The 22,805-nt window shown below is 45.1% G+C and overlaps 1 protein-coding gene across 5 annotated transcripts in view; it reads right to left on the bottom strand.

The window, feature by feature from the left end:
* The window catches only part of LOC130283815 (potassium voltage-gated channel subfamily H member 8-like), a 520,269-nt gene that overhangs the window by 253,982 nt on the left and 243,482 nt on the right, over positions 1–22,805 (bottom strand). The window contains exons 1-2 of one of the 5 annotated variants that reach the window (XM_056533335.1): positions 19,935–20,039; positions 17,991–18,114 (exon numbers count right to left, since the gene is read on the bottom strand). The exons of the other annotated variants lie outside the window; for them this stretch is intronic. Of the exons in view, the coding sequence (XP_056389310.1) occupies positions 17,991–18,039 (49 nt within the window). The 5' untranslated portion in view covers positions 18,040–18,114; positions 19,935–20,039. Of the gene's footprint in view, positions 1–17,990; positions 18,115–19,934; positions 20,040–22,805 lie in introns of those variants that run through there. 5 annotated transcript variants of the gene reach the window in all.

The following is a 22,805-nucleotide window of genomic DNA, read 5'->3' as shown; positions in this document are numbered from 1 at the left end:
TTTTTACTTTTATTTTGCAGTGTTATAGGTCTAATAGGGACCTATAACACTGCACACACTGATCTCTCATGCTGATCACTGGCGTGTATTAACAAGCCTGTGATCAGTGTTATCGGCGCTTGACTGCTCCTGCCTGGATCTCAGGCACGGAGCAGTCATTTGTTGATCGGACACCGAGGAGGCAGGTAAGGGCCCTCCCGGTGTCCTGCAAGCTGTTCAGGACGCCGCGATTTCACCGCGGAGGTCCCGAACAGCCCGACTGAGCAGCCGGGTCACTTTCACTTTCACTTTAGAAGCGGCGGTCAGCTTTGTGTGGTATTAGCCGCGGGTCCCGGCCGTTGATGAGAGCCAGGACCGACGCGATATGATGTGGGATCGCGGCGCGATCCCGCTTCATATCGCGGGAGCCGGCGCAGGACGTAAATATACGTCCTGCGTCGTTAAGGGGTTAACGCTACTGGCATCACAAACTCTAGTCACGGACAAAACACCTACAGTACTACAGACACGTCATTAACCCTGGCTTATCACATGTGGTTTGTGTTCTTGAGGCAAGGAGAACCCCAATACACACCGTCACCCGGTCACACCTAAATCAATGGATTTAGCCAATCTTCATCTATGGCCACTAATAGTTGTGTGAATTATTAGTCGTGTGAAATTGCTTCTGCAGTTGAAATGGGCTTTGCATATGAAAACAAACAAACTGATCTATTAACATGTTTCTAAATCTCTAAAAAATCAAATGTTCAAAGTTGGAGTTACACTTAGGCCATGCATCCTGACAACATAAAGCAGTTAAAGGTTTCTGCAACATAGGGACACTAATAGAGAACAAAACAGATTTTCTTTTCCATATACTCTATGAAGATATTATAAAAAAATAAAAAAACACTTTAGTCAATTGAGGTGTCCCAGTACAGGACCTAGTCCTGAATCATCCTTAAGTCCCCTCAACAAGAGTCCCTTGAGTCCATAGGGCTCTCCTGCAGGTTCCCCCCCCCCTTTTTTTCTCACCTTTTTATTGTTCTATTTAAATGCATTGTATATATTGTGTATGCATTGTCAATATGTATAACGTTTGTACAAATGTATAAAAGTGTTAGTCATGTGAACCCCTATCATGTGACATACCCAGAGTTCCATGGGCACAGGAACCACAGGCTTAGCAACCAATGGGCTTTAGTCCAGCCCCCTAGTATATAAGGGGCTGTAGTCTCTCAGTTAGCTCTCTTGATTCCGGGACTCATAAGAAAGCACAAGTCATGTATACAGCAAATTCATCTGACCTAGGCCAAAGCCTAAAGAAATGCAGCCACTTCAAAATGTGAGATACCAAGCTCCCTACAAATCTGGTGACTACTATTCAGCTAAAGAATATATTAGTAGCATAGTGGCCTGCATAAATATCTTCATAACTACAAGTCCAAGGAAACCTGCAAGGTATCCTGTGTCCCGGTTGCCTCTGAAGGAACTGCATAATTGTAAAGACTGTTCCCTAAACATTTCAAGTAAAAGTTCCAGTTTCTACAGAATCCTTGCTGTGGACATTCCTTTATTACAAAACCGTTTTTGGGTTGGTTGACAGCGGTTACCATACCGGAATAACCACATCCTGGCATCACGAACACTAAGGGGTTAACAACATCTTGCCCCCCAGGATTAATGCCACCAGATCCTGCTACGTACTGCAATACCCCAGTCACCACACTATTATGTACTGAAAAGTGCTTTTCTATATGGGAATCCACAAATATAGCAGGGGAACTGTATGTTATATGGGAGCCAAGAGCAAACTCTTGCACCCATTGTATCTACTTTCAGTGGTGAAGAGGGGTCAGCATGGGTACTGCCCCTGGTCTGTTGCCTTGCAGGTTCATATTTAGCAAGTGGCAGTGTACCGTGTGTTCTGACACCTTTCTATCAGAGCCATTAACTATTTTCAGCAATTTGTGCTACAGTAGCTCTTCTGTTGGATCACACTAAATGTGGGGTTTTCACATCCTACTTGTATCTATGCCTCCTTTGCAGGACATCTCTCAGTCAGGGGTTATGATTCCTCTGCAGGTTTCTGCCCTTCAGCAATTACAAAACTCTTCTGTCTGTAGAAATAATATGAGACACAGACAACAGCTTCTGTCTTTGTGAATAATACAAGACTGAGTCATTCAGTTTCGGGAGCCTGCCACAACTCGCTCTATCTTTTTCTTATGTCCTCATTCAAATTGCACCCCTACAAATTGGCCCCTGCAAAGAAAGAGGCACTTAGAGTCCAGCATCTGCTCCTAACATGGAGGAATTTATTGACCCTTCTACAAATCACTGGTAACTGATATTACCAGAGGAAATTAAATATTGGCACCAGCGTCCACGTAGTGATAAATAACAGTTGCCAGCCAAAGGCATGGAGTAGCAGAACCCACTACTTACCTTAGCTAAGTTCACTACTTACCTCTTCCTCTGTGCTGAAATCTCTTCCTCTTCTGAACTGTCATATCAGTTAGGGACTAGTGATGAGCGGCAGGGGCCATATTCGAATTTGCGATATTTCACGAATAAATTGACAAATATTCGTCCTATGTTCACGAAATTCGCATATTCACTATGTTATCTTTTGTTTTTTCAATGCGAAAATTCATAATTAAATTTGCATAGTACGCGTGCGCAATTATATCTTTCACCTAAAAGAATGGAGGGATCAGTTTCCAGTCTGGAAGTGCCGATATTCTCATAAATATTTGCATAAATTTGCATACAAAAATGAATATTCATCATTGTGAATATATATCACTATATTCTAAATATTTGCGAAATCGCAAAGTGCCGATATTCGCAGTAAAAATTTGCATTTAGAATATTCACGCTCAACACAATTAGGGACCGTGCACGTGCATGTACCGTCTCTTTAAGGGTTTGAACAAGTCCATAATTCCAGTCCTCTCCAATCTCTGCCAGGCACTGCTTATACTGTATAACTCTGCTCCACCCCTTCCCTGGTTCCAGAGCAATATTGTATTTCCACTTAGGGAAGGTGTCTGGTTGCTGTTACTGTGATTCTGTGTGTTTAACCTGTACCTGTTTCCTTACTCTGCCTGATCCTGTTGTACATCGATGACCTCCTGTGCCTGACCTGGATTGTTGACCACTCCTGTGCTGTCATCAAGCCTGCACCAACTAGTTGCATCTTAGCTTCTCAGCTCTGCTGTTCTATTAATTTGTCCCATAAAACAGACTCAGCTCTGCTACATTCTGTTTTGTGCCAGTTTAAAAGGGTACTCCAGGGAAGTATATCTATAGTAAAAGCTCCAAAGCACCACACTTCCTGGATATGTTTCCTGTAAACCATTCTGCCTGATATATATGGCTCTTGTGGCCTCTCTTGCTGCTTGATATTCTTTGCCATCCTTCCCTCCCCTTGTCTACATCACCCAGCAATCATTGCAACTCTGCTCTGCCAGCCCGTACCCTCCTGCTATGAGCAGCAGAGAGAGGTTCAGTGTCTGATTGGCTGTTGCTGCACACTCCTCCCAGTTCTCAAAACTAAAGAGAGCCTGACTCATCAGTGCAGGATAGAAAACACATGGTCTGTGTGTCTCAGGAGGGTGGGGGCTGCTTTAGAGAGGGATTTGAACAGGATGGCTGGATGATGTAATTTCCTCTCTTCATGCATGTAAGGGACAACTGAAGAGGGGGATCTGCTTCTGTATAGCTAATGAATAATATTTAGACAATTTTATAGGTTGATGAGAGGGAAAGAATGGCCTGTGGGTTTTGTTCCCTGGATTACCCCTTTAATGTTTGATGTGGTTAAGGGCTACTATACAAGCGAACTTTACAGACAATGACATAATTAGGATGTAGTGGATACTTTACAGGAACACACCAGCAGTCTGTAGGTAGTATGTAGTAGACCTCTGGCTTTCTTTTGAGCATTCTAAGGCTAGATTAACACTGTGTTTACACAGGTCACCCCAGATATCCGTCGGTATCTAACCAAGAAATGGATGCTGGCATATAGTGTAGCGTACTGCAGAAGGCCGGTTTTATTTCAATTACCTGAACATAGTCACCTAGGGGGAGATTTATCAAAACCTTTCCAGACAAAAAGCTGCTGAGTTGCCCATAGCAACCAATCAGATCACTTCTTTCATTTTGCAAAGGCCTTTTCAAAAATGAAAGAATCGATCTGATTGATTGCTACGGGCAACACAGCAACTTTTCTTCAGGACAGGTTTTGATAAATCTCCCCCCTAGTGATTACATTTGGCTGCTTCTCACTGGTATATGCTAGCTTAACAGGGCTTAAAAACAGGAAGCAGTCCGCTTGTAGTCCCTACTGACTACGTTCAGGCCTTTGGGATGAATGGAGCCTGCTACAGTATGCCACAGTATACGTTGGCCTCCCATTCTTGGCGGAATGCCGACTGATAGCTGTGATATACTGCATAAACATAGTGTGAACATAGCCTTTCTTCAGTGGGAAGTATCAGGCAGTTCTCTGGTGGGTGGTTTGTTTTGTTCAACCTGTTTTGGAGCAAAAGTCCAATGCAAGCAATGAATAGAACATTACTTAATTTTTTCTTAATTGCTTCCTTGAAGACAGCAGCAACTAACAAATCTGATGCTCAGTGTATGCATTCAGTTTTGTGTGGGATGGCAGGAATAGAGATATGAGACTGCTTGGTTAGGGCTTTATGTATATTAGCTGAGATTCTGTAAAACATTGTAGACCTAAGTGCCACTGTCTCATTGGGAAACAGCAACTTCCATTGCTTTTTTTGTTGACATTTCTTTACCAGTGTACATAAAGAGAATGAGGGGTAGATGCATGGGGTTTTCTGACTGTTGTTATACTACATCTCCCAGCATGGTCTGTGATGAAGCAGAATAATAAATGAGGTAGTTTATGAGAGCTTGCTGAGAGTTGTACTTTAACAACAGCTGGAAATCTACAGGAAAGTTTAACGCACAAAAAGAACATTTTTTTTTTATTATAGCAAAAATAGTAATGCAAGGGTAGGCAGAAAATTAAAAATATATTTATGAAAATTTAGAATGGATGAGTACCTTGGAAACATGGTAGCACAGTAAAGGTCTTAAGGTGCCCACACACCTTATACTAAATTTGGCAAAACCCGACTGTCTAAGGTGTATAGTGACCGCCAACAAAAATACAACATGCTCAACCCTTCTACTGTACTGGCAGAGATAAGACCATGCCAGATGAGTCTGGCTGTGGTCTACCCTCCCAAAAGACAACAGGAGAATGTTAAGCCATGCTGAACATTTATGTGCATGGGAAGGTCAGAAGACATAACTCGATAACTCGATAGAGTGAACGTTCAGCTTGCAGCTATTGGCAATGTATGGTCTCATGTAAAGGAGATATCCAGCCAAAAGTGGTAAAAAAAAAACTACCTAAACAAGATATATATATATATATATATATATATATATATATATATATACCGGCATTGCGGCATGTGAGGGTTATGAAGCGAGCTCAGGAGCTGAGCTTGCATCATACTCACACGGTCCCGGCTGCTATCAGCGGCCACGACCCGTGGCTAATGCCGAACATTGCCGTTCCGGCAGATGTCCAGCATTAACGCTGTAGACGGGGTGATCAAAGTTGAAAGAATTTGGGTTGTTTGGATGCCCGTAGACTTTACCCAGAGCGGCCTCATTACTATAGGATCGTAAAAAGTAGATCTATGTTACCCCAAATTTAATGCGAGCAAAGCCGCGGGCAAAAGCTAATATCTTTGTATGCGCTTATAAACAGCCCTGATGGCAGCGCCTATAGTAAGGTTCAAAAATAAAATTTTAAACATTACATTCTAAAAATGTTCAGCTAAAGAAAGCTGTAGATTATGAAATTATGTTGGTCCATTCAAAAGAAATAGTCTTTGTGGGCAATAACTGTAATAACTGCGAGGCGCAGCTAACCCTGATCAATCTCAGCCCAGCAGGGTCCGAGACAGCTTTGAACTGAGTCATGGAAGAACCGCTCCTCCATTAGCTGGCTAGATCAATGACTCTTTGAAGAGCCAAGTCTATTAAAATATATCTATATTACCTCCTTAGAGGAACTCATCATATATGTATAAATGTGCATTTGCACTAACCTTGTTCTCTTGAAAGGCCAGTAATATAAAATTGTAAATAATTTGGCCAGTCATATAACATAGTAGTCAAATGCAGAGCACTATGGGCTTAACTCAGTTACTACCCAGTTCTACCACAAAATGAACATAGCTGTAATCCAATATTGAACTTTTTACACTCTCATTAAATTAAAACCTGCAAAGTAAACTAGAAACAATACTGAGCATGTGACTCTATGGACATTAGTTCCAATAATCTAAGCATCACATTCCACTGCTACCAAGTCCTGTTCATGTCCATGTTATTCTGCTGCATTGTGCCCAAAGTGGAATATCCGTGGTAGATGTTTCTGCCACATAAATCCCAATTCCAGCATCCGCAAAAAAAAAAAAAAAGATGTTCTTTCTGTGGCGTCTGCTTGGAAATGCATTGCAGTCTATGAGATGGCTCATTTCCAAGCAATTCTGGTACCCACCGGATTATTCAAATGTGCGGGCATTCATTCAGCACATTTTCGGCCATGTGAACCCGGCCTTAAAGGAGAACGGGGCAACACTTCTAACTTCCCCTGTGGCCGGGCTGCAAAAACTTTAAAAAAAAACTTTAACTCACCTTCCTACATTCCCCCATTGGGCCGATATCGGTGTCCCATTCAGGCATTAAGTACAGGACATACATTTAGGTCAAAAGCCGTGAAGGGGAAATATACCTATGCGTTCTCAAATCTTTAAGAGCAGCAAGAATGCCACTCTTTCTCTGAATTGACATATCAGGCTGGTACATACTGAAACATAAAAAAATAGGTATAAAAACAGCTGTATTTTTTAGCCAATAATGTATTCCATTAAAGTCTATGGAGAAGTGGTCATCAGTGCACATACTGTTTATGAAAAGGCCACAATTTTGACGTTAGAATTACTGCACTTTTTAATACAGTGTGTGCAGTGACTTCTGCTTTTCCATAGACTTTAATAAAAGGCATTATGGGTAAAACAAATATTGCATTGAATGAATAGTGTAAACAATGTACAGTGACCCCCCGACCTACGATGGCCCCGACATACGATAATTTAACATGCGATGGCCTCTCAGAGGCCATCACATGTTGAAGGCAGCATCAACATACGATGGTTTTGTATGTCGGGGCCATCGCATAAACGGCTATCCGGAAGCGCTGACTGCTTCAGCTGCCGCCGGATAGCCGTTTACGGTGCCCTGTGTGCTCCGGTGATGGTTTCCTACCTGTCCTCGGGGCTCCGGCGAGTCATCTTCACGATCCCCTCCATCGCCGGCGCTCTCCATCGTCGTCATCACGTCGCGCGCATGACGTCCCGTCATCCAATAGGAGCGGCGTGCGTGCGTAGTGACGTGATGACGGAGAGGGGAGAGTGAAGATCCCGGGGAAGCAGAGATGTTCCAGAGCATCGGGGACACCACGGGGACGCGGCGGCGGCAGCGATGGAGGGCGACACCCAGGGCAGCGGTGACAGTCCGGAGCGGCAGGGACAGGTGAGTACAACTTCCTATACTTTACATTGCACGGATCCCTCAACATACGATGGTTTCAACAAACGATGGTTCATTTGGAACGGATTACCATTGTATGTTGAGGGACCACTGTATTGGAAAACAGCTATATGGTTTTTGTCTCACTTGGATATCTGTTCCTATAAAATAGCAACAACATACTGTAGGTAGACAACCACATCCCCCTCCTTTTCAGCAGCAAGGTGAACTATCAGAAACCTTAGGCATAGAGTAAATTGGTCATATCCCTGGAGACATTTCATGGTTCATATGATTGGGTTAGAAAGTGCACATAGCACTGAGTCCAGAAAAGACATATGGTATTGCAAAGCATAAAATACTGCATTACTTGTTCATTTGACTTCTAGTTTCCAGATGGCGATGTGTTTGAAGGATCCTTATTCTGTGAACCTTTCATATGCATAATACATTGGTTTGCTCTAAAGATCAGGGTGGCTTTCCTGCTGCTGCCTGAGATTTGAGAACATATATCCAGTGATAACAAAGTCAACACTTACAGAAAGTGTTTCGGGAAGGCAAAGGTAACGGCATCTGGGAGGCAGACAAAAGGTGTTGGTCTGGAAGGATCTCTCTCATCACCTGCCACCTGATCAGTTTCTGAAACACTAATACACTGAACCATCTTATTAGGAATGCATGGTTTGGCCTTTTGTATTACTGGGCACAGTCAATAATATTATGGCAACTATAAAATGCAGTTGCCTAAGTCAGCTGTAGCTCTCAGTCTTCATGTCTATGTGTTATAAGTGATGGGGTTGTTTCACTGTTTAAAGGATCACTGAAAACATCATGTACTCAAAATTGAGAATATGTTGATATAAAACTCATGTGGGAGAAAAAGCAAACTATAAACAGACATGTTGCTAGTTCACATCACGTTTTTGCCATACTGTTTTCAATCCGTTTTTCTAAAGAAAACCGCATGGCAAAAAAAACGGATGGAACAGTATGGGAAAAAGTAAAGCGTATGCATTTTAAAACTGCATACTGTTTTTAAACGTGCATACAGTTCCGTCTGTATAATATTTTATAAATAAAATAAAAAACATACGTTTTTGATAATTTTGTCTATTTTTAATGGGAGGGGTGTTGGGTGGGGACTTTAGGATGCAAATGCGCATGTGCAAAGTAAAAACCGTATACGGTTTCCCGTATGAAACTGTATACATGTGCATTTCCCATTGACGTCCATGTTAAAAAAAGTATGCGGTTGCAGTACGGTTTTTAAACCGGAGCCAAAAATGTGGTCAACCACGGTTTTGACTCCAGTTTTTACTTTGCACATGCGCATCTGCATCCTAAAGTCCCCACCCAATACCCCTCCCATTAAAAATGATCAAAAACGTATATATATATTTTTTTTTATAAAAACAGACGGAACTGTATGCAATTTTAAAAACAGTATACAGTTTAAAAACGCATACGGTTTACTTTTTCCCATACTGTTCCATCCGTTTTTTTGCCATACAGTTTTCTTTAGAAAAACCGATTGAAAACAGTATGGCAAAAACGTGATGTGAACCCGGCCTCAGGGTATATTGTATTGTTACATAGTTTATTTGTTTGAAAAATTGTTTGAAAATTATTGTTACCAGCCTAGGTATAAAAAGATCACTAGAAAGATCCCTGAGCTGTCCTTTTTATATATTTGCACATTTATATTTGTATTTTTTTTCTAAATTAAATAACCACAAATTTTATAATCTGTGTTTTTAGTGCAGTCCATCCATTTCTTTGTTGCCTTGACCGGCCTCCTCAACACCCGCTTATATACAAATGCCCCAAAAAATTTTTTTTTGATGGCAGCCCTGGTGGACAGTATGGGAGGGGGCACATGACAGGGGGTGTAGGAAGCGGGGATAAAGGGGTTAAAAGTATGTAAGAGAAGAAATGGGAGGCAAGGTGTTAAAGATGGGAGGAGTGGGGAGGTCGGCAAGGGGCCAGGAAGAAAAGGAACAGGAAGGGGAGGAGCCATTCAGCAAGAAGACAACGTGTGGTGTGCAGCAGGTACCTGTGATGGCGGACCTTGATGAATTGATGCAAAGTTTGCATGCCGCGATTTTGCTGCGGGCCCGGGCTTGCTGGAGGAGTAGTTGCTGGGGGTTGCCTCAGGCTCCAGCTCGGGGTCCTCCTCTGGCACTGCTCCGGGGTCTAGCATGGATCCACTGCGGGCCAGCACTCTCGTGCCCTGACCCGCCTGAGCCCTGAAGTGGTTCCTCACACGTGGCGCCGTGGGTGGTGGGGGTGCCGGGAGGACGTCCCGGCTTAGTCGGCGTGCATTTGCTACAGTGGGGACGCAGGAGCCCTCCACCTCTGGGAGCCAACTACGTGACAGGTGTTCTCCGGTGCGGCCGGGCAGTTGGGCCTGGGCCTCGACGGTGGCTGTGGATGAACAAGACAAGGGGCTGAGGAAGATGAGCAGAGGGGGTGCGCTGTTTGCCCCGCCTCCTTAGCTAAGGTGACGGGCAAGGATTTGCAGGTCACTAGGGCACACAGGGGTGCTGGACGCAGTGCTGCTGCTGCTGGCCGGACTGGCTCCACTATACTGGCAGACAGGAGTGCTTATGTGGAGCGGAGGAGTGGTCAGGGGAGGATGAGCCCTAGTCCTGCCCCTAGTGAGTCTGATCTGGAGGATGGTGAGCTGCTGGAAGATGGGGGTGTGTCCCCTCCCCCTGAGGCTGCTGCCCGGTCAGAGTCCATAGGCTTACGGGGGTCGATGGGAAGATCTGCTGCTGAGTCGGCCGGCGGTGCCGGTGAAGCTGCGGCCAGGGGCGGTTGGTCCCTGGGACCTGCCGCGGTCAGGCAGGATGGAAATACTGTGGGAGGAGTTCGTGGAAATGCTGAAGTTACAGCCGCTGGGCTTCCTGCCCCAGAGAGGTCGGGTAAGTGGACCACAGACTCCAGCAGGGGGGTGGGGGAGGGGGGCTATATGCTTTGTTGCGCAAAGTTCATGGGTTGCTGTTGGCCATGGGGGGGGGGTGCTGGGTGGTCTCCGGCGGCGGTGTGTGGGGCGCAGGCGCAGGCGGCTGCTGCGGGGGTCGCTAGGTAGCGGGGTAAGTGGGGTGGCGGTGCTCTCGGGGGGGACTGGCCCCGGGCAGGTGTCGGTGGTCCCGGCTGGGGTGGAGGCTGACAAGCTGGTTGACGGGGTGCACCTGGTTGATGCGTCAAAAGGGGAGGTATATGTTTGCTTTGAAGGGCCTTTGGGGCGCATCTGAAGGCTGAAATGAGGAAGCGGATCTGGAAGGGGAACTATGACGAGATATTTTCTCTACCCCCCCTTGAGAAGTTTAATTTGGATAGGGTGAAACCTGATGAGTCGAAAAAGGAGGAGGAGGAACGCCGCCGGTATCGATTAATACCAAGGATTTTCTCGAACTGGCTTCAGGCGTTTGCCATTTTGGCGAGTGTTGTTGGGGAGAAGGAGCCAGTGATTTACTCGGCCATGTATTGTTACCTGGATTCTATTGGGGAGGCGTATTGCGTGTATGGGGGTACCGCTTGGTTGCAGTATAACGAGCAGTTCCGTCAAGGGAAGGCCATCCGCCCGGCATTGCGCTCGGACCACAAGGAGATTAGTCTCTGGATGAGGGTCATGTCTGGTCCTCGGGGGGGGGGGGGGGGGGGGGGGGAAAGCAGTCGGCAGTCCTTTCGGGACGGAGCCGGCGGCTCTAGTGGGGAGCGGCTGGCAGGTGCTGGGAAAGGCTGCTGTTGGCAGTTCAACAACGGTCAGTGCAGGTTCAGGAGCGAGTGCAAATTCAAGCATGAATGCTCCGGCTATGGGGGTGCGCACAGCCTGTCGCGCTGTTTCAAGCGGGGCAAAGGAAATGGGGCTGGGGAGACTGAGCAGAAGAGGGGCGACGCCGGTGAGGATGGCAGAGATGCTGCTGTTCCTCGCGGGGTACCCAGATAGGGAGGCGGCTGCTTGGTTGTTGGACGGGTTTGCTAGTGGTTTTAGGATTCTGTGTGTTGAAAGGGGGTCTGGTGGGTGCAACTTGGCGTTGGCCTAGGCGCACCCTGAGGTGGTGCGGTACAAGTTACTTAAAGGAGAAGTCCCATGTAGAAAAAGTATTGTGTTTTAAATGCAGAATCAAAAGTTATATCACTTTGTAAATCACTGACTTTACCCATCTTGTATATAAAACCTGTTTTTCTAGCTTCTTTGTTCAGAGAGGAAGTTCAGCAGCTCCCTGTTCTGATGACTTGCGACCCCCCATTGAGCTGCATTATGCTGGGGGCCGTGATGTCACAATTTCCCATAGTTCTGCAGCTTAGCCAGCTCTGTGCACGGCAAGGGAACCTCCCATGTGCAGCTTCAGCCAATCATAGAAGCCCCAGTTAGCTGAGCTCACTTGTCTTCATCTCCTCGGCAGGGAAGCATCTGACAGCCAGCTCAGTGTTTATAAGAGCAAGAATGATGTCCCGATGTCCCAATGTCCCGAGAAGAAGCAGAGGGGGAGGGGGAGATCCCTGCTTTGCCCTTCACTGATCACAATCTGACAGCAGGTCAGTCTGAAAGAACGATGTCCTGAGAATAGAAGCAGGGGGAGGGGAAACACTGAGCCTGCTGTTAGGAAAGTGATCAGTGTCTAGGTCAGTGTATCCCAACCAGGGTGCCTCCAGCTGTTGCAAAACTAAAAGTCCCAGGCATGCTGGGAGTTGTAGTTTCACAACAGCTGGAGGCACCCTGGTTAGGAAGCACTGGTCTAGGCTGGGCTACTTCTGTGATGAACTGAAAGGCATTATGGGAGACAGGAAGTCAGGGACCTCCATGGACCAGGAAGTACCGATCTTTCAGAGGGGATTGCAGGAGAAGGGAGAGGGTGAGATACATGAGGAGCAGATTGTCAGAATGGTGAGCTGATGCACTTTCACATGATAGAAAAAAAAATTTGTGACTTGGTCCATGATACTTCTTCTTTAAGGAGGTGGACATGGACCGGATGGCTGGCCCTTTTCAGGTCTGGCCGTTGCCTGATTTGCACTTATTTCCGCTGGGCTTGGTGCCGAAGAAGGAACCTAATAAGTTTAGGCTCATTCACCACTTCTCTCACCCTGAGGGTGCGTCGGTGAACAATGGGTTTGATCCGGCTTTATGCGCGGTATCCTATATCTCTTTTGATGTGGCATTGCCGTGGGTGCATCAGTTGGGGCGCAGTATGCTGACGGCAAAGACTGACATCGAGTCGGCCTTTCGCCTGTTGCCGGTGCATCCGGACAGTTTTCACTTGTTGGGTTGTGTTTGGGAGGGAGGTTTCTTTGTGGGGTGCTCTATTTTATGTTCGTATTTTGAGATGTTTTCACTTGTTGGGTTGTGTTTGGGAGGGCGGTTTCTTTGTTGATTTGTGATTGCCAATGGGGTGCTCTATTTTATGTTCATATTTTGGGATGTTTAACCTGTTTGGAATGGGTAGTGCGGAGTGAGGCTCAGGTGTCTTCAGTTCTGCATTTTTTGTTCTTGGGCCCAGCTGGGTCGGCTTTGTGTGGGGTGTTGTTAGAGACAATGGAGAAGGTGACGTCGCGGTTCAGGGTGCAGCTAGCCCTGGAAAAAATGGGGGGGCTGACGACAGTGATTAAGTTCTTGGAGATTGTAGTGGACACTGATAGGATGGAGTGTAAGTTGCCAGAGAATAAGTTGGTGGAATTGCAGGCGGCGGTGGGGGCGGAGCTGCGGGTGCATAAGGTACAGCTCTGGGACATTCATTTTTTGCTGGGCCAACTGAATTTTGCGTGCCACATTATGCCGATGGGGCAGGTGTTTTTCTGGCGGTTGGTGGGGGCCACTGCAGGTGTGCGGAGGCCTCATCATTTTGTGCGCCTCTCGGCGGATGTGCGGACAGACTTGGAGATGTGGCAGGATTTCTTGGCACGATACAATGGAAGGACAATGGTGATGGAGGCTATGGGGTCTAATTGGGACCTGGAGCTGTTCACTGATGCGGTGGGGGGCTTTGGTTTTGGCACCTACTTGCAGGGCCAATGGTGTGTGGGGAGGTGGCTGGAATTTTGGTGGAGTAAGAGGTTGGTGCGGAATATGGCTCTTCTGGAGCTGTTTCCGATTTTTGTGGCGGTGGTAATTTGGGGGGAGCAATTACAGAATTGCAAAATTTTATTTCGGTTGGCATTTGCTCTGGCATTTTTTGAGGCATTCCACATTTTGGAGCTGGGGGCACACAGTAGGCACTGCGTAGGGGGGCTGTTGGCGGTGGATGTGGTGCTGGAAGGCAAGGTTTCGGAGTATGTGCTTCGACGGTCGAAAACGGATCAGTTGGGGAAGGGTTTTACGGTGCCTTGTTTCTGGGACTTTGTGGCTATCCGGCCGGTAGGGGAGTCCGTTGCTGGTGCACGAGAATGGTTTCTTTTTGTCTAGGTTTCAGTTTGTGCAGGTTTTTCGCAGTTGCCTGGGAGTGCTAGGATGTGTTCTGGGGGAGTATAGTTCACACTCCTTTCGGATCGGGGTGGCCACAGAGGCGTCCAGGTGGGTGTTGGGACAGGATGTCATTAGGAGGATAGGGAGGTGGGAGTCACAGCGCTTCCAGTTGTATGTTCATCCTCATTTGTTGTGAGTGGTTATTTTTCCTGGGTTGGTTGGTGGAGGATTTCTATGTGGGGGAGTGTTGTTGCTGATTTTCCGTTATTGTGACCATGTGACGTGGCTGTTTGACCGTGCGCATCTCATCAGAAATGCGCCTGGTCAATCAAGAGGCCGGCTGCTGCGGCCATGTGACTGGGTGACGTGACTACGGCGCCGTCGCTCACACACATAGTGAAAGTCGCGCTACGGTGATCTGTGCTTCCGTCATTGATATGGGACAACAAGCTGGTCTCACAAGTGATCCTGCAGGTGAGCGTTGCTGATAAGCTACCTGAGGACAGTTTGCAGCAAGTGTCAGTCAATCTGGACTACAACGCCTGATTGGCTAGAGGAGTATGAGCATCCATATTTAAGGGGAGGCATTTTCACCTATTGACATGGCGATTTAACTATCTGGCAGCATTACACCACCAGGCATCCTTCTCCACCATGATGTTATCTGTTGCCCCCCATTGTCCCCTGATTATTGAGGCGGAAAACGCGCTGGGACATTTTTGAATCTTAAGACTTGCCAGGCTTTGGGCTAAGCTAAGTATCATATGATAGTCATTGTGTTATGACAAATTTTTTCTTTGGGTCTCACCTTTATCCTACCCCTGTGCACTGAAGTTGCTATTTAGCTACAGGCATTTTAAGTGTCTTTCTGTGATTCCGATTTTGTGTCTTTGGTGCATAATATCCAGTCCAGTGATATTTTGTTTCTGTTATTGTGTCTTACAGATCCCGGGCCCTGCTTGGTTTGGATAGCAGGGCATTCCTATGTGCGCAGGGGTGGAGAGAGGGCCGCGGTGCGGCCGAATGGGTGGTAGCTGGGTTTCCCCAGGGATGTGGCTCAGGTTCATTTGGCTGGGTCGTGGCTACCGCTCATGCAGTCCTTAGTTGCAGTGGATAGGGCTCCAGATGTGTTGGTCATCCATGTGGGGGGCAATCATTTGGCGGTGCGCTCCTCTAGATCATTACTACGGTACATCAAGCTGGATCTGCTGTGGCTTTGGTCTTCCTTTCCAGGCATCCTAATCGTGTTGATGGATATGGTGGCTCGTGTGAAGAGGCAGCAGGCATGGTCAGTGCGCAAAATGAATCGAGTCAGGGCGCGGGTCAACATGGCGGTGAAAAAAATTTGTGGTGAGGAATGGGGGGTTCGTGGTCCGCCATATGAAGTTGGAAGCGCCTTCCACCAAGTTTGTGGGGTGGGATGGAGTTCACCTTAACGATATTGGGATGGATTTGTGGACTTCATCCGAGAAATGGGGGAGCAAGCAGTGGCTTTGTGGAGGAACAGCTGGGTGTAAGGGGTCACAACCGGCCACCGTGGCAGCTGCTGGGGTTGGATTTGGAGGCATTCTGGAAGGATGGTAGAGACCCGGTCATAATGGCCAGGGGGGGGGGGGGGGAGCTGGGATGATAGACAGCTACTTATGGGGGTCCCTAGCGGAAGGGACAGAGTGGTCTCCAAAGGTGGTGCCCTTGGGTCAGGTGATGGTCGACCAAGGGCAAAGTAGGAGAGAGTGCCTGGAAGAGAAGGTACCTTCAGGTCCCCTTCCAGCCTGTTGCTAGCTCAGGGAGTAGGTTCAGTTTCGGGTTGCACAATGTGATGGTTATTTAAATTTTTATGGGAGGGTATGTTACCCCGAATAGTTTGTTATATTTTTGTTATATATTTTGTCATATTATTTATAAAGAGAGATTTAAAATATTTTATATATTTTGTTACTTGGTTTGATAATAATGTTTGTCCACTGTGGCCTTTGCACCATATCAAGGAGTCTGTGTTTATTGGGAAGTAATAAAGGGGGAGGGGTGCAAGGTTAAGTGTAGCTCTACTCTCCCCTAGTCATGTTAGAAACATTATTTTTCTTTGAGCTGTGTGGCTAACAGGCCTATAGTTTCTAGGCTGACTTGCTCCACTTTTTAAATAGAGGAACATGCCCAATCATGAAAAACGTCTCTGTAACATAATTTATTTATTTATATAGCGCCTACAGATTCTGCAGCGCTTAACATAATTGTTTATACACCCCACTTGACTTTTGGAAATATGGTACACATGGTGTTTAGGAAGCCACTGCAGTCCTAAAAATACACAGGAATGGTTTTCACTGATATTTTATTTAAGAGACACATAGCAGGACAGAAATAGCTGCAACCAACTTCCCTGTCCCATCTTGCATAGACTTTAGTAGGGAACCAATAAATTGACTGAATTCATATCACAATTGGAAGATTTTGATGTAGTGACTGAATTTCAAGAGAAAGACCCCAAGGTATGGATAGCAACCTTGCACTCTGTTGTGCCTCATACAACATATACAGTAAATTCGGGAGGCATTCCAGAGCCCTTTCAAGCACACACACAACATATTTCAAAGGTACATCTTCAATAGCACCAACAAATGTTCATCAGAGATCAGTATGTGACAAAGCTAAAATATCTTGCGGCTACATGTGAGTTTGTTTGTATTACGTGATGAACTTCAGAGATTGAATAGTTTTGTGCACAAGAGACAAAAAATGCATCAAAAGAGAAATCTCAGGTGTACCAGACCTGGATCTACAGAGACATGTGTACAAACCGAGAAATTACCTAAATGTAAATAAATACAAAAAAATGCAAGATGGCAAAAGCGATATTGAAGCTATAAACTTCACTACAAAAAAATAAAAATGACAGCCCATGAAATTAATCAAAGTTAAAACAAAAGCACAAAAACATCATAAGCAAATACTGTGGTAGTAGGTACTCTCGGGGTAGAGAATACTGCACTGTACATAGAGACATTTGTAGGAACTGCAAAAAGCAAAACAATTTTTATAGGGGGTATGGAGAACAGTCTGTATAACAAGCATTGTGAGCAGTCTTTTTAAGAGAAAATGGTGGGTTAAGTAGTCACAGGATGTGGATGGAATAAGCTTTCATGGCAGTCTGCGCAAGATGCAAAGTACGGGAAAAAGTGAATGACTACAAAACAACTTTATGTAACGCCTGAGGTTAGGTGGATCCACTGACCTGTGAGGAAGATGGTGTGGGCTGTACCAGGGAGCAGAGCGGGATGGACTTGCTGCGGCAGGCGGCACCCAGGTCGCTACCCCTGTTACAACATGTTCCCACAGGCAGCCAAGGTATAACAAGGCACAGGTAGGATGAGGCACAGACGTGAGGACAGGCAGCAATGAGACTTAGGTCAGGTCACGCAGCAGGAGGTCAGAAGGCATGCCTCACAGAAGCAAGGTCAGTAAACATAGCAAGGGATCAGATACATGGCAAGGCAAGACACAAGTATGCGCTTTCTCTTGGAAACTAGGGCACAAAGATCCGGCATGGAACAAGAGGAAGTGCCGGGACTAAATAGGGTTGGTTTGGGACATGCACCAATTATTGGTGCACTGGCCCTTTAAATTTAGAAAAGCCGGCCTAGCACAGACAGGCAGGAGAAGAGGAACAGAGCAGGGTTTGCAAGCGAGCTTGCCCTGCAATGTGAGGAGAAGGTCCAGCAGGACCAGAAGAGGATGGGGCGGAAGGTAAGCGGCAGTCTGGGGTTCACATGCGGGCAGAGCCTTAACACTTAAACTGTACTGTACTGTAATCACTCGTACGGTATGCAGACTGTCTGTGAAGAACTATTTTTTTTAACGTCTGAACCCGCCTAATAATATTGCAGCGCTATCCATACTGTCATGTGAAAAATTTCAATTAAAACTTAATAACACACTTTTAGAATAAAGATGAATGTGCTATACTTACTGAAACACATGGCTGAATACCAAAACGGAATACTAATTCTAATTTGCATATGCTATCTGGAAGTCGCAGTGCTGTGCACTCTGTAACTCTGCGAAGTATTTACATTGAAGACAAATTTGGTTTTCTGAAAATGAGCAATAAAAGAGATTTCAAAGCATATCTTATCTGGGCAGTAGATTCTGGTGTGACAGGCCCAGCAGTGGTGAGGTACTGGGCCCCTTCTGAGAAATGTCATGGATCAGACAAATAACAAATTCTCTTTTACTAAAGAGCTTAAAGAAAGTCTGTATGTTTGCTGGTCTGAAAATAAACAGCAGCAGTTTATTGTACAGCAGTGTTTACATGGACATATACAGTGGGGCAAAAAAGTATTTAGTATTTTATCTCAACCTCCTATCTCGACCTCCTATCCTGTCCTCATATCCCGACCTCATATCCCTTCCTGTAATATGTGTACCAGGTATTGAAATATCTCCAGCCGTACAGTAGTTATGTGGGAACATACATTTCCCATTGATTTGCATGGGACTTTAAACAAAAACCCTGACCCTCACAAATGGGGGTAGTTAAGGGTTAAATTAACTATCTTATATTTCAAGTGGACATATAAGTAACATGTGACCAAGTATTATCGAAATATCTCAAGCCATTTGGAAGTTATGCAGTAACATATATTTCCCATAGACTTGCATGGGACTTTAAACAAAAACCCTGACCCTGGCAAATGGGGGTGAATAAGGGTTAAATCACCTATCCTATGTTTGTTGTTGACATATTAGTAACATGTGCGCCAAGTTTCAGGTTAATATCTTTAGCCGTTTGGAGGTGATGCTGGAACATACACACACACATACATACACACATTGGCCCTCATTAACTATTGTAAACCCGACATGTTTTGTCAGGTTGTGCGCCAGAAATTCTGTCCGTGCCAGAATTGAAAAAACCTCTCTCCATTTTGCTAAGAAAACCCAAAAAAGGGGTGTGTCGCCAGGAAAAGGGCCCTTTTGGTCTCTGAAAAGGGGCGTGTTCCCGACATTTTCCCAAAAAAACTACATATTTACTAAGGTTTCCACATAAAATGTGGTGGATTTGAACTGAGGAAAACCAGACAGATCAGATCATGTATAAAAAGGAAAATGTAGGGAAAGTGGAAAATGTAGGGAAACCTTAGTAAATACCGTGGAAAAAAAATTGTAGGCAATTAAAAACCACAAAGAAACCTACACTCCACTCTTAAATAAGGGCCTTTGAGTTTTAAATATATATATATATATATATATATATATATATATATATATATATATATGCTGTCATTTGAATAACACAGTAAAACTATTGATTTCTATAACAGCTTTAGAGTATGGTTTACTTCCCACTCCTCAGCAATATTGATATTTTCTTGTACTATGAGAATCTAAGTAATAAAATACTAAAGAGGTCATCCCCCTTGGACAATCCCTTTTCACACTGAGATATACTGAGAATAACCTGCTGAAACTCAGCGGAGGGTTTCAGCTCCCCTGCAGCCTCATGACAGGAGAAACAAATCAATACAAACGTTCTATAGAAATTGATTGGTTGTCTGTAGATATGTCAGGTCTTCCAAGGCGAGAGATGCTTTTTAGCAGAATGGGATGCCTGCTGAAATCTCTCAGCAGGCATCCTGTGCAAATCCCTGGAGGGGTCCTGAGACCCCCCATGTCAGCGATTTGGGGAAATGCCAGGTCAATCGGGTCTCCGATCAATCGGGTCTCCAGTGACCCGGAAAAAAAAGGTGATTAGGGCTGTCCGAGATAGCTCCAATCATCCTTACCCAGAGTGAGGTGGAACCCACAGGTGCCACCTCATGATCACGTGATTGGTTGGTCCGGATGAACAGTCAATCACCTAGCCTGCTGGGCGGTGATCGAGCGGCGATCGGGGCAGTCGAGGGTCCCTTACCTGTCCATCAGGGATTGCGGGGGTACCGGCATCTGCGGCATTGGCAGAGGACCCCAGCGGTGGTGGCAGCAGCGTCTTCAGTGGCCGCGGATGGATACAGCAGGAGGTGAGTTGTTTGCTTCCTGTTGTTGCTTAGCAACAACTCCCAGCATGCACAATCAAAGGGAATGCAGGGAGTTGTAGTTATGCAACAGCTGGAGGCACATCCAACTTTTACCAAAAAGTAACCAAACACCTGTGGGGTGTTAAGGCTCACTGTACCCCTTGTTACGTGCCTTGAGGGATGTAATTTCCAAAATAGTATGTGTTTTTTTTTTTTGTTTAGTTTTTTTAGTTTTTGCTGTTTTGGCACCATAGTGGCTTCCTAAATGCAACATGCCCCCCAAAAACCATTTCAGCAACATTCACTCACTAAAATCCCATTGTCACTCCTTCTCTTCTGAGCCCTCTGCTGCGCCCGCAGAACACTTTACATCCACATATGAGGTATTTCTACTATTTAAAAAATGAAGATTTTTAATTTTCTCCTTCAATTTGCTGCTATTCCTGTGAAACACCTAAAGGGTTAATAAACTTACTGAATGTCATTTTGAATACTTTGAGGGGTGCATTTTTTTATAATGGGGTCATTTATGGGGTATTTCTAATAAGAAGGCCCTTCACATCCACTTCAAACTGAACTGGTCCCAGAAAAATTCAGATTTAAAAAAATTTGTGAACAATTGGAAAATTGCTGCTAAATTTTGAAGCCCCCTGATGTCTTTAAAAAGTAAAAACATGTCACCTTTATGTTGCCAACATAAAGTAGACATATTGTATATGTGAATCAATATATAATTTATTTGTTATGTCTATTTTCCTTACAAGCAGAGAGCTTCAAAGTTAGAAAAATGCAAAATTTTTAAATTTTTCATAAAATTTTGGAATTTTTCACCTAAAAATTATGCAAGTATCGATGAAAATTTACCACTATGTTAAAGTAGAATGTGTCACGATAAAACAATCTCGGAATCAAATTCATAAGTAAATGAATCCGAGATATATTAAAGGGGTACTCCGCTGCTCAGTGTTTGGAACAAACTGTTCCGAATGCTGGAGCCGGCGTCGGGAGCTTGTGATGTCCACGCCCCCTTCCATAGACTTGCATTGAGGGGGCGGGGTGTGACATCATGAGGGGGTTGGGCTATGATGTCACCTGATCCTGGCACTGGCTCCAGCATTTGGAACAGTTTGTTCCAAACACTGAGCAGTGGAGTACCCCTTTAATGCTTAAAGTGACAAAGGTCAGATGTGCTCTGGTCCTTAAGGTCATAATGGGCTTGGTCCTTACGGAGTTAAAAATTTACTTGCTATACTAGACACAAAAGTTATGAAAATCCCTAAGGATCACTAATCCCTAAAGGTTTTCTCCCCTAACTGATTTATTACAGGGGTAGTCCAGAGACTATAGAGGGACATTTATCAATGTTGGTGTAGGGTAGTATAGATTTTACCCCTGTTTTTTTTGGTGTATTGTATGCACAGTTTCTCAAAATTTACCAAAAAGGTGAACAGGACTTGATAAATTTTGCACAGATAAATTTTGTAGGTTTGCGCAAAAAAAGTAGGCTTTGTGTAAAAAAAAAAAAAAAAAACACTTTTAAATTTCATTTGCGCAAATAATAAATAAAGCTCAACTGAAAAAAGTGGAGTACGGTGCACCAAACAGTAGACGACTTTAAAAGATGTTCTACTGAAAATAAAAAATAAATTTCGCACAAAATGCCATTGTGCAAAATTTGCAGAGACATTTAGCACATTGAAGTGGTGTATAGCCAATGATAAATGTCCCCCTATAAATATAACTCCCCAACGGGTGTGGTGGACCTGCTCTGCGATCTATTGGTTTGAGTTTGGGCCAAACTTGGGAGCAGAATCTAAGATTTTGCCAGGTTTTTACTCCCGCTACAGGGTATGGAAGCTGGTCTTCAGTTGCAGGGGAAACACAAACACAAGAGTGGTCCTGATTAGGTGGTAGTTGACCAGGCAGGCCAGAACGCCTTGGTGCCAAGCACCATGGATAGAGGCAGGTGGGGCAAGCTGACGCTGCAGTGTGTAGTAGCACAGCAGAGAACAGAGTAGCAGAGCTGAAATTATGTTATAGCAGCACTGAGTCTGTAGCACAGCAGAGTTGAGAGCTCAAATGCAGTCAGGTGGTGCATGATTAATGAAAGCACAGGTCGGATCACACACTGGAGAATCAGCACGGTACTAAGGGATAAGACAAGGGCAACATCAGGAAAACAGGCACATGGTTAAGCAGGACAGAATTCCTTTGCTAGATGAGTGAAGCAACCTTTTAAATGTGTTGACAGGAATTGGTGAGGAAAACTTTAGAGAAGCATGCACTGACCTATTAAAATAAGGTACAGCCAGTGCTCACATGCAGCTCCTAAAGAGGAAAGCAGGAACTGCAGCAGTGGTAGAAACAGCTGGAGTGAGTTCAGAGGAGGAAGATGGGGCCTACAGTGGAGAGGTGGAGCAGAAAATGTTGTTCAGTGCCGGTGAGTGCCAGGACACGCAGTGTGGTGGCGGATGCCAACGGCTGGCGTAACAATAAGTAAACTTACCCGTTCCTAATCTTTTTGAATGCTTTTACTGTTTAAAGTTATGCCATTGCATAGCATTGATTAGTGTTGTCGGTGCTCTTCTAGTACAGCCTGTCTTAGGTGAATAATTAAAAAATCGCAACTTCATACCGCAAAACGTGAAAATAAACTGCAATGGTAGATGTTCTAGAAACCTGCTTTACGTGTTATAAAGTAATTTTGTTTCTTTGGGCAGACTTGTGCATTATGTGATATATTATGCGCACTTCCGCTAAAAAACTCG

This window comes from Hyla sarda, chromosome 8 (genome assembly GCF_029499605.1).
Source record: "Hyla sarda isolate aHylSar1 chromosome 8, aHylSar1.hap1, whole genome shotgun sequence".
Lineage (NCBI taxonomy): Eukaryota > Metazoa > Chordata > Amphibia > Anura > Hylidae > Hyla > Hyla sarda.
Note: the sequence above shows the minus strand (reverse complement) of the source record. Positions and strands in the feature narration are given on the sequence as shown.